General features: G+C 38.8%; 1 protein-coding gene across 1 annotated transcript in view; it reads left to right on the forward strand.

Annotated features, from left to right (window-relative positions):
• Window positions 1–12497, forward strand: part of LOC107670831 (EH domain-binding protein 1-like) — a 149509-nt gene that overhangs the window by 61163 nt on the left and 75849 nt on the right. The window contains exons 8-11 of the mRNA XM_016463601.1: window positions 1578–1670; window positions 2413–2538; window positions 3021–3291; window positions 5182–5428. Coding sequence (XP_016319087.1) covers window positions 1578–1670; window positions 2413–2538; window positions 3021–3291; window positions 5182–5428 — 737 coding nt within the window. The remainder of the gene's footprint in view (window positions 1–1577; window positions 1671–2412; window positions 2539–3020; window positions 3292–5181; window positions 5429–12497) is intronic.

Consider the following 12497-nt stretch of genomic DNA (forward strand, 5'->3'; position numbering starts at 1 on the left):
TTAAACTACTTCAGTCTGTGTGCATTGAATTTATTTAATACACGAGTTTCACAATTTGAGTTGAATTATTGAAATAAATGAACTTTTCCACGACATTCTAATTTATTGAGATGCACCTGTATTTGGATCTCAAATTAATCGCAAGGTGTGGTTCTGCTAAAGCCGAATCTTTGAGTCTAATCCCCGAGCCTATATCCAAATGAGAACGGCATCAGATCCGACCAGCACACTGCAGTAAACCCTGCACAGTGTGTCTCAAAATATTGTTGCGCTGCAGTAAACCCTGAACAGCTCACGCTACACACCTCAGTAAACCCTGAACAGTGTATAACACAAATACTTATCCACACTGCAGTAAACCCTGGACAGTGTACAACGCATTTAATGCCGCGAATCACCATTCCCCTCCACAGAGCACGCCCAGTTTTCACGATTAAACCATCGTCCACCCCAAATTCATTCTCTTGCTGCAGTCAAGAATATTGAATGAAATGGGTCTGCAAGATATAGCTCTTAGACTCGACAGTTCGTACAGCAGAAAACCCACAGAAAAATAGAAGAGATACTCAACTCTCTATTTTGCCTTGCGGAGCATCAACAATAGTTCAATGGATCGATGAGATCCCAGCGGTGCCTCCAAAAACAGATGCAAAATCAGATCCATGTCAGACGGGTGGGTTCAAGAAAGTTGTAAATTTATTCAAAAGTTTTCAAAAATGCAAATAAGCAATAAAGAAAATCATAACTTGAAGCTGAAACAAAATTTTAAATACATTTTATGCTGGTTGAAAGTCTCTTCACATCCCAAGAGCAATCATTTTTGGGATTTTTGGTCCCTTGTAAATTTCACCATGTCATCTTTGGTGTTCTCTTCAGGATTTCTGTCCAGTCTCAGTTCAGTTTAATTTGAGTGACAGTTACCTTTTTCCTTTTGTGGTTTAGTTTCTTTCTGTATGTGCACAAGTGTCCATTTACTTATGCATTTTGAGGCTTATTGCTGTGCTTGTTTACATTTGTTTGGTTTTTGGTCATAGTTTATTAGCTGATTTTTCTAGGCTTTAATACACAGTGCACTGCTTGATCTCTGTGTATAAGGAATATCCACCCAATACATGTCCTCTGAGTGTATGTTTGTGTTTGCATGTGCATATGTCTATGTCTATGTGTGCGTGATTGTGTGTGTGGTACATTGTGATATAATCCAGCCTCCCGTTACCCCCCAGATGGTGGAGTCTTAACATTAAGCCCATGTGATTTTATCCCTTTATAAGTGTATGTATGGAGCTCCTATGGAAATGCTTGAGTTGTTTATTCATCGTATTGGTTTAGGAATCTCTTTGTTGCCATAGAGATTACGTCCGATCTGTTTTTCAGTTTGTTAGAGTGAAGACGCAGTTCTGGCTCTTTTCAGAGAGACACACCTCAACACACACACACACACACACACACACACACACACACACACACACACACAGATATTGTCTGTATGTATTGCATATCGCTCTTTGCATTATACAGGTTAGCGTGTGTGCAAGTGTGTGTGTGTGTTTATTGATTGTATGTTGTGCTGTTTGCAGAGATTGTGAGGCAGCTGAATGCTCTCAGCTCTATAGATGGAGATCCAGATGACTGCCTAAAGCAAGCAAATAAACCTGCCTCCTCTTCTGAAGGTCTTTCAGCTTTCACCTTCTTTCATTCTTTTATTCACACTCTCTCGCTATCTCACTCTCACTTTCATTCACTATATCTGTATTTCTCCTTCTTTTCCTCTTTTCTTCCATCCCTGTGGTTGTGCTGTGTTATGGAGCATCCGTTCATTGATATTATTTTTTTCCACATGCTATATTTCTCCTTTTTTAGCGTTCTTCATTTGTGACCTTGTGTCCTCGTTCCACCTTCTGCAGTTTGTAGTGAACCCAACTACCCCCGAAAAGCTTTGTTTCTGTAACCATGGAGTTGATGATCCTGGAATACATGTCCTTAAAGACACCACTGGTCATGAGTACTCTGATGGCCTAATATGGGTCAGGGTGACATGGTGGTGGAGTGAACAGAGACGTCACACCTTTCTTATCACCTCAGAGAGCACTTCACTCTGTCACCCGATACACACACAGTTCTTTTTTGGCCCACTGGCTCATGTTGTGAGTAGTAGTTCAGAATAAAACACTGCATCAGCTCTTCTGGAACATACGACTCTTTGGACCTGAAGGATCTTTGTGTGGTTCACTTCAAAATGCAGATGCCAACAATTTATTTATTGGTTGTTTTTGCCACAGTTTTGCTTTCATTCAAAGCTTCACCTGATAATTCAACGGTTGTCCTCGCTTATTGTTTTGGACTGATGAGTGATGTTCTCTTCTCTCTTCCTTCCTGTTCTGTTATCACTGTGGATGGATATTGATGGTTTAGAGCTGATCAGTAAGTTGAACTTCCTGGATCAGGAGGACCAAGACCAGAGCAACATGAGCTCTAACCCCTTCGATGAACCTATTGACCCGGTTGACCTTAACCCCTTTGGTGACCCGGATGAGGATGGTAAGGAGTGACCCTTGACCCTTTGTATGACCCCTTTGCCCCTTTATCAACAGGGCAGGTTGTACTCATTAACAAAATCTGAGATGCATGATGATGTATTAAGTGAAAAGGGAATGTTTACTGCAGCTGAATTTTGGAAAAGCATTCTTAAGATATTTAATTATGTAAATGCATTTGATACTATTTTCAAAAACAACTAATTGACTAGTTGGTGATTAAACTGACATAAAATGAAAATCTATTTTCTAAATGCATGTTAAAGATCTTATTGTGAATGATAGATCCAAGTATGTATTTTATTTAAAGTATGCAGAAATTATTACAGAAACTGTAACTGTTGAATATGATCATGAGATTATTCATAATTTTTATTTCAAATATAGTTTCTCTTCATGTTTATACATTTAATAGTACTGTAATGGTAGGTTTAATTTATATAATACAGGTGTAGATGCACATTTTTTTTGCTTGTGTATTTCTAGAACCATCTCCTAAGCCCCATGTGCGGTCCACTATCAGAGATCAGGAGCCTGTATATGATCAGAACACCTCTTATCCTTCAAACCCATTTGATGAGGCTGACATAGAAATGGACTCTTCTCAACATGGCAACCCGTTTGATGAACCTGAACCCGAACCCCAGCCTAAAGTTTCTCCACCCAGAAGCAGCAAGAGGAAGAATGTCCGGCCGGTGGACATGAGCAAATACCTGTACGCCAACACAACCAAGACAGAGGAGGAGGAGCTAGATGAGTGAGTCAAGGAATTCTGGGATATTCTGTTGGAGGGGCTGTAGGTTGGAGCAGAACATTTTAAGTGGTTATTTTTGAGTTATCAAAACAGTTCTGGAACGCACAAAATCTCTGTTTGCTCTTCTACTGTTCATTAGTAGTGCGTGAGTGTGTGTGCGCGTGTGAGCGAAGGAGAAAAGCACTTGTCGGAGGAGAAGAAAGTGGTGAGCGAGTTCTTTCAGCAGGAACAAGGCTTCTGTTGTTCCCCACATTCTTTGGCCTTGTCTGTTCATCTCTGCATTTCTCGCACTTACTCACAGTGCTCCAGCAGGGACGCACATTTCCAAACCTGACATTATGTAGCGAACAGGAGAGCAGAGGAGGGTAACTTTATAAAGCTGAAATGTTTATCTTTCCTATGTTAAATAACTGTCACTTTCTACTACAGCACGTGTATATATATATATATATATATATATATATATATATATTTCACACACATATACAAGCCATTACTCCAGTCTTCATTGTCAGGTTTATTTGTACAGCACTTTTCACGATACAAATCACTGCAAGGCAACTTTACAGCAAATTAATTTGCTACAATATTTAGTGGTAGCTTATCAGTGGTGACTGTCAGTTCATGTACATATGGCAGAAATGTACGGAAAAATCAATTTAAGACGTAATAAAACAGACGATGAACACTATTAACAGCAATTATTATATGATGCAATCAAACTTATAGCAAAATGTGGTTACATGATCCTACAGAAATCATTCTAATATGCTGATTTGCTGCTCATTTCTTCCTATTATTAGTGCTAAAAACAGTTGTGCTTCTTAATATTTTGTGAAAACTGCAATGCATTTTTAGATTTCTTTGATGAATAAAAAGTTCTAAGGATCAGCATTTATTTAAAATATTTTGTAACAGTATAAATGACTTTACTGTTTTGATCAATGCATCCTTTCCAAATAAAAGTATTGATTCTTTAAAAACTGAGCTTACTGAGCTTAAACTTTTGAATTATATATTTATACTAAATGCGAGCTGTATATTAATATTTAACAAAAGTTATTGATTCTTAAATGTTTTTTTTACAAAAATAATCTAGAAATTACCCTTTTAAAATTATAATTATTTTTCAATTATCATTTTTGCTTAGTCACACGATACATGAGACATATTTTAAAAAATTGCCTACTGTTCTCTGATCCCTCTACCTTCTCTTTCTGCTTTGCTTTCACTCTCTGTCTCTCGTCCTCTCTTTCACCTCCATTTGTTTTGACTGCACTTTCCACTTCTTTCTTTTCTTAACTTATTTGCGTTGCTGTCAGCTCTTTCCTCCCTCCTTTCTCACTCTCGCTCTTTCGCTCTCTGTCTTTGTCCATAAGCTTGGGAGCTTGGGATACTTCGTGTCTTTAACCTTGTCTTTCAGCTGAATACCTGTTCAGTCTTTTCTCAGCTCTGTCTCCTCATTGTGTGTGTGTGTGTATTCATGTACATGTGTGTGCCTGTGGTGAGTGATGGGTCTTTACACAGCAGTGTGTATTGATGCCAGCGGACGTCTGTGTCCGTCTGTCAGTGAGCTCTCCGACGAGGCCATAGGTTAAAGTTCGTGAGATGTGACCTCTGGAGCACCTGGTCCTTCTCATAGTCAGTAGAGCGTTTTATTGGCTAATAATGTTTGCTGATGTTTACCTGAAGACAACAACACACACACATTTGTCAGCGTAATATACAGACAAGTAGAAAGGTGCAGAAAATCTAAATGGTTTAAACTGGCTAAGTATACTAAATTGATAATTACCTGTAGGTAGTGTGAACAAAAACACAAGTGTCCCATTTCTACTGTGATTCGCCAAATTGTTATTTTGCTGATATTGCGGTTTGTTCTCCCACTCTTAGATCAAACCCATTCTATGAGCCCAGATCCTCTGGTGCAGTCACATCCGAGGTAGACAGCAGCATCTCCGAGAAGAGCACCAAACGCCAGGCCCCTCTGCCTCCTAGTGCTGGACCCAACCCTGCTGTGGCCCCTGGAGGCCCTGTACCAAAGACCTCAGCTCCTGAAGGAACACCCACTCCACCGGCTCTGGCACCCTCAGCTGTCTCAGCTGTTATAGGTAGAGAGTTGACCTCGTCCTCGCCCAAGGTAAATCTTCCTCACCACATTATCACTCTTATTTCCAATAGAGTATGATGTTAGTGTGTTGTTGTGCTGACAATAATTGCTGTAATTAGTATCAAAAACAAAATAGACTAAAACTAAAAGTTTTTCTGTCTTTAGACTTTTGGTATTGAGTTTGGTATTTGGTATTTTTCACCTCATTAGCTATCTTAAATTTTTACTGAGCTTGTCACAATGCATTCTGGGATTGTGATGCAATGCAGCCTTAAATTTTTGTAAAATGGGTTGCTTACAAGCCGGGTACCTATTGGTAAAGGCGTTGTTTTGGGAATTAACCTATGATGCCTTCATATGCTGTTACGCAGCTCATTAGGTTTGGAACACAGATACAGAATTGATCTTTTTTGGTAGATGAATACTAGTCTTTGGGTTACCTGTATTTTTGTAAACTTTATATTTGTTACTAGGGATGCACTGATACTAAATTTCTCAACCGATACCGATAACTCATTATCTATATAACTCACATCTGCTGATGCCATTATCGATACAGATACATGTAGCTTGGTTTTCTTAAGGAAGAAAATCTCTCCCAACTACATAACTATAATATTAAAGGTGATAATTAACAACAGAACCCAGACTATTGTATTCAACTGTTTTTATTTCTTTTCACATAGAATAATCACACTCAAAACTGAAATGTTAAAAAAAATGCATATGGTAGTTTGAAAAAACTATTATCAGGGTGAAAACATTTGTGCTGCTTAATATGTTTGTGGAAACCGTGATGTTTTTTTTGGGAATCTTTGATGTATAGGAAGTAAAAAAAAAAAAACAGCAAAAAAAGTGTCTTCAGAAAAATCCTTCTGGTCCCACAGAATTTTTGTGTATTTGAACCCTTTGCAAAAATGACTGTATGATTTTGAGATCCATCCTTTCACACTGAGGACAACTGAGGGACTCATATGCAACTATTACAGAAGGTTCAAACGCTCACTGACGCTTCAGAAGGAAAAACCATGCATTAAGAGCCGGAGATGTGTACATTTTTCTTATTTTGCCTAAATTCATGCCTAAATACATTACTGTCACTTTTGATCAATTTAATGTGTCCTTTCTGAATAACAGTATGAATTTCTTTAAAAAAAAAAAAAAAATCTTATTGACTCCTAACTTTAGAACATTGGGTGTTGGGACTTGATTTCTATCAAACTTCCAGATCACATGTTTTTAATGGAAAGTGAATCATAATCTGGGTGTGTCATTCTGGTATATCCTACAGGAGAAGGCCAAGTTTCACTGTCATCTTTACAGGCTCTTTATTTCAGTCACACATTTTTTCCAACAGTGCCACATTTCTCATTTCCCCTTTACCTTCTCTTTTTGATATCCTGGACCACTCACTCCATCCCTCTCATCTTCTTTCTGTCCTCTTCCTGCATGCTTCACTCCGAGCATTTGAATACAGGCATGTATTAGTTGCTCTGTAGAATCGTTATATATGCATTATGGTTCTCTTCACTCAGTGCTTTAGTGAGTCTAATTAACTGGCTCTGCGGTCCCTCACTGGCTGAGGGTGTGGGGCGAAGGGTGCAGGGGGCGAAGGGAAGCCCACCGAGTGTGAATAAGAGCGAGGCGTCGGGCCGCTGCAGAGGGGTTTATACATGGTCAGATTAAATCCCTACAGGCAGAGTGTTTTTATTTATGCCTGCGAGTGTGTGCGTTTTAATGTAGTCCATATTTAATTATAGCGAGGGTTTTATCACAGCGCAGCACTTGTGTGTGTGTCCACGCCTGAGAAGTCCTGCCCAACTTAAACATTTAATTACCCAAATTCAGTGGCCTGTGAGGACACACACACACACACACACACACATCAGGCAAATAAGCAAATTTTCCTCAGAAACAGCAAGTGGTGTCCAAGCTTCAACTCATGGATACGTTGGATTTGTGCTCCGAATTGCCCAGTGAGTACACCACTGGACACACACCACATCAGTCCGATTAAACCCACAGTGATTGGTCCATCAGAATGACTTCAGTATTTGGTTTTTGATCGAAGATGTCATATTTCCAGCAGAACTCCATTTATTCTGATCATGTGCTCCCTCGATCTCTATCCCACACGCACTTCGTACGGATTATGATTTCATTCTCTTGCTGTATGCTGAGGTTGTTTCCTCTGAGTGTGGCGTATAAAATGACCTTAGCATGAATAGTCAAATGGGATTAGCTGGAGACAGATGCACTATGGCTACATATTCAGAGTGAAGATACAGGGAAGCCTAAAGGCTTTGTTTATGACTTTTCTATGTGTGTTTATGTTGTTGCTAGAAGAACCCCCTTTTGCACACTTGAAGACCTGAGGTGAGGCAGAAGATGCAGGTTGGAAAAACAAATGAATAGGACGCTGTGATAATCTCTGAAAACACAAAATAAATGGAAATGTTGAAATTGCCATAGTTCATGGATTAGAGCAGCCCTGAAGACACGCATTCACTGAGCGAATCTGTGGGGCACATGGTAATGTCATCATGGTCTTGTAAACACAATCTGGAATAGTTTTGAATATTTTCTAAAGGGCGCTCCCTTTGGTTTATCGTCATTTCGCTAAAACGGCCTGGTCTTTGAGCTTTGTCATCGAGAAGTACACTTAAAATGGCTGCTGTAGTATTAAGTTTTATCAGCCAGTTTTTTTTCCTGAAATTTCACGTAAAGTGAAAAACAGAAATAATTGAATAACTCTAAAATTAGTGAATCAAAAAATGACTATCCATTTTTCATGCGGTGCATTATAATGTTATGTATTTAACAAAATGTTTTTTAACATGACATGATTTTGCCTCAGGCTTACCTTCAGGCTTTTTTTGTCACGTAGCTGCCTCTTTAAATTGTAAAAAGCGTCAGTAAGTTTGAGTAATTTTCACATTCGATTTTCAGGGATGGAAAAATCTAGACAAACGTACTTGGCTCTCAAGAACTTTGATATATTAGCATTTGAGGATGCTGTTTTTGAAATGGGTGAAGAATTAATCTGGACGAATCAAGGAAGAGTGGAATAGGATGTCTTGGGCTGCGAAAGTAGAAAGGGATGTTCTGATTCACTAGTACATCTTTTTCCTCCACTTTTTATCTCCCTCGTTCCTCTGTCGTCGTTTGTCTTTTCCAGCGAAGCGATTTTACACCTCCCTGCTCACCCCTCTCTCCTCTCTGTCGTTTAACAGCAGTCTTCCACACAGGGACGCACTGATCTGAGGATTTTCATCAGTTCACGCTTCATAAATTATGGTCTGTATTTTAATATAAAGAAACGGCAAACGCAGTCACTGCAAAGCTCTTTAGATTTACATAAAGCCCTCCGGGGTGAGGCGGTGCCGTCTTTAGGGCTAGTTCTCTCACAACCCAGGCTAAAAACTCGACAAAGTTTTGAGAAAGATGTTAGTAACTTTGTGCGATCATGTTCACTTTTTACTGATGTTTTACTTTATCTCTCTTTTTCCCCCTAAAGAAATCATGACAAAATAATTTAGCGTAGTAACCTTCCATTTTCTCCGTTTTTCTAAGTTTATGAAAAGGTTCTGAGTTAGTAGAACTAATCACAAGACCAAATTAAATGATGGTGTTCATGACCTGAGAGCCCACAGTGGCTCATTATACTTCTTTGTTTTCCACTCTCTCGGTCTGATTCAGACTGCAACATAGATAAATTGAAATTAAAGTAAATTAACTATTTAATTGAGTTCGCAGATGGCAGTGGCATTTTTAATTAATTTGTGTGAACACTGGTGATTTTGACTCCACATGGTCATTTTGGTGCCTCTGGTTCTTTTTCTCTGATGTACTGTAGCATCCCTCGTTTCAGTGTTTCAAACAGGGATGAGACGTTTAACAATAAGGAATTAAAGAGCACTTTTAAAGTTGTTGTCTTGAATTATATATTTTGCATTATATTAAATATTTTATATATACGTGTGTGTGTGTGTGTGTGTGTGTGTGTATATGAGTCCCTTGTTTGTCCTGAACAGTTAAACTGGAGTGAAAACTTTGAATTTGAAGATCAGGGTAAATTTAACTTTTGTCTTCTGGGAAACATGTAACTATCTTCTTTAGCCTCTGATGGGCGGTACTAAATGAATTAGGAAAAATAAGAAAAATGTACCCATCTCCGGCTCTTAATGCATGGTTTTTCCTTCTGAAGCGACAGTGAGCGTTTGAACCTTCTGTAATAGTTGCATATGAGTCCCTCAGTTGTCCTCAGTGTGAAAGGATGGATCTCAAAATCATACAGTCATTTTGCAAAGGGTTCAAATACACAAAAATTCTGTGGGACCAGAAGGATCTTTCTGAAGAACAGCAGGCAGTTTAACTGTTCAGGACAAACAAGGGACTCGTGAACAACTATCACTGAACAAAAAAAAACAAAACAGCTGTGGATCATTCAGGTAAGAACACAGTATTAAGAATCAAGTGTATGTAAACTTTTGAACAGGGTCATTTTTATAAATTCAACTATTATTTTCTCTTGTGGACTAAATGTAAACATCTTTTATGGAAAATATCTTCTTCAGGTCAGTACTAAATAAACAATAAAATGCATTTTGTATGATCCCTCTTATTTTGGTAAAATAAGTGACATTTTGCAGATATTGAAAGGGGGATGAAAACTTTTGACCTCAACTGTGTGTGTATAATAAAATAATTTTTTACAGTATATATACTGTAAATGTGTATATATATTTTTTATATAAAAAAGCATAATTTATCATAATTAGATGCTTTTTCATATTTTTCTCTTATTATTATTTTTTTGTGATTTTTATTTTTATTTTTTATATATATATATATTTTTTTTTCTTGTGAACTAACTTGATGTAACAATACTTTTTCCTCTGACTTTACTGTAAATGACACCACTTTTCTTAGTCTTTTCAAAAAGGCGGCTTCAGCCAAGCTCGTTTTTCCTGCTCCCTATTTCACCCCGGTCCAGTTACCCCTCTGAACCCTGGGCCAAGGCTTGGGGAACACAGTTAAGCCCTGCTTGAGGCCTGGTTCCGCTCCTGCGTATGGACCGCCCGTCCCCTCAGAGAGCCGAGGAGAGGCCATGAAACCCCTACTGACAGAGGGGCAGTGAGACCCCAATAGTGCCCTCATAATCTGTGAAACTCTACCAGAATAATCTCCCTCAGCCGCCCCTCTACCGCTGAGTGATGCAGGACAGAACCTGAGAATCTGAGACGCTTTAAGACCTTAAGGCCTCAGGACCGAGAGAGAGAAAGTCTTAGAGCTTTTATCTGTGAAATCTCTCTATTTGATGAAAATATAAATAAAGTGAGGGCTATTTGGGCAGAGAAGGAGAGAGAAGAGAGTTCATCTTCCTCCTCAAAGCATCTATGAAGGATGTTTTTGCTCTAAGAATGTCATAAGCATCAGTGTACTGGCTTTACCTCAAGAAAACTTTGCCCAGGTGTGTGTGTTGCCTCAGTGTACCTACCCTGATCAAATTCTGGGCAAACGTAGAACTTGTTCCCCATCCAGAAGGTTTTGGATGGACCTCATTTACCTCTTAAATGGCCTCCGTGTCCCCATCATCGGATCTGTAGCAGTTCACAGCATGGCAGTTAGCATTTCACTGCTTAGAGAGTCCTCGTCGGGCCAGGTGTGTGTGAGTGTTTTGAGCCTGTTACTGTAATACCACTATCATTATCCTCCTCTCCTGCATGTGTGTGTATGTGTGTGAGCTCAGTTCATGAGTTAAGCACTTGAAGAGCTCTCAAATACCCATGTTGACTTGCTACACATAGGCTACAAAGCTCTCGGTAATCTTCCTGTTGTAAATCCTTAGTTTTATCTGCCAGGGATTACACTTCTGGCTTCAGAGAAAGAGAGATGGAGCACGAGAGGGAGAGAACAAGAAAAAAGACTGCAGAGAAATGAAAACAAATCTTTAGTGTAATCTCTAGAAAGAATACCTGTTTTGAGTGGGGAAGTTGGCCAGCTGCAGATTGGCCAAATCGCCTTATTCTGCATGTTTGATGTGAACGAGGCAGGTGTGTGCGCGTTTGATGATTGTATGTGTATGGGAGTGAGTTTGTGTGTGTTCGTTTGTGTACACGAGGATCAGGAGTGTGTGTGTGTGTGTATGAGCTGATGAGGCCTGTGTGTGTGCGAGTGAGAGGTTTTAAGGCCGAGGGCAGTTTGAATGACATGGTGGAGATGGAGAGAGGAACTTTAGATTAATCTTCTCCTGGTCTCTCCTCTCCTGAAGGTGTGTGGCCTTAAACCCGTTTCAACGGAGAGAACCTTTTACCCACAGTCCTCTGCATACCACCCAGCACTGATCAATAACTGCCCCTGATTACTGGCCCCCACTGCCTTTCAACCTCTAAAACCATAACACACGCACACACACACACACACACACATTATACCCCTTATTTTAGTGTTGATGGAATGTGGAGCTCTTAAAGAGGCCAAACTTGACATTGTCATTATTTTTTATTTTTTTGAGTCCATTCATAATGTAAAGGTTAGTTTAGCATCATAATTTAGTTTTAAATGACTATTTTCCACCTTTTCTCTGGGCTGTAGACTCACTTTTACTGTACCTTTACGACTTTTACATGTAAAAGACCCCCTGTTGTATTTGGTTTAACCTTGGCATATATTGGAGTGAAGTTCACACTGTTGTTCATCAGGATGGATGAATATGTATGTGATATATATATATACAGTGGGGCAAAAAAGTATTTAGTCAGCCACCGGTACATTCTTATTTTTATTAGGCCTATTATTATAATGAAGTTACTTTTATTATTAAAGGCACAATATGTAAGATTTTTTTATTAAAATATCCAAAATATATTGTGCCTATTATTAAATTAAAATTAATTTGCCCCGCAATAATTACCGCATAACTGACGCGCTGCGAGGATAAGATTAGGCTATTTACTCCTCAATTAAAATGTTTTCAAAAAAGGTCTTTTAAAACAGGTATATTACAATTAATTATAGTCCTATAATTAAAATATTAACACTGCAGTCATCAATAAAAATCAATGAAATAAAAAGCTTTTATTTCAAGCACCGACTT

Source organism: Sinocyclocheilus anshuiensis, unplaced genomic scaffold (assembly GCF_001515605.1).
Source record: "Sinocyclocheilus anshuiensis isolate Anshui unplaced genomic scaffold, SAMN03320099.WGS_v1.1 scaffold784, whole genome shotgun sequence".
Lineage (NCBI taxonomy): Eukaryota > Metazoa > Chordata > Actinopteri > Cypriniformes > Cyprinidae > Sinocyclocheilus > Sinocyclocheilus anshuiensis.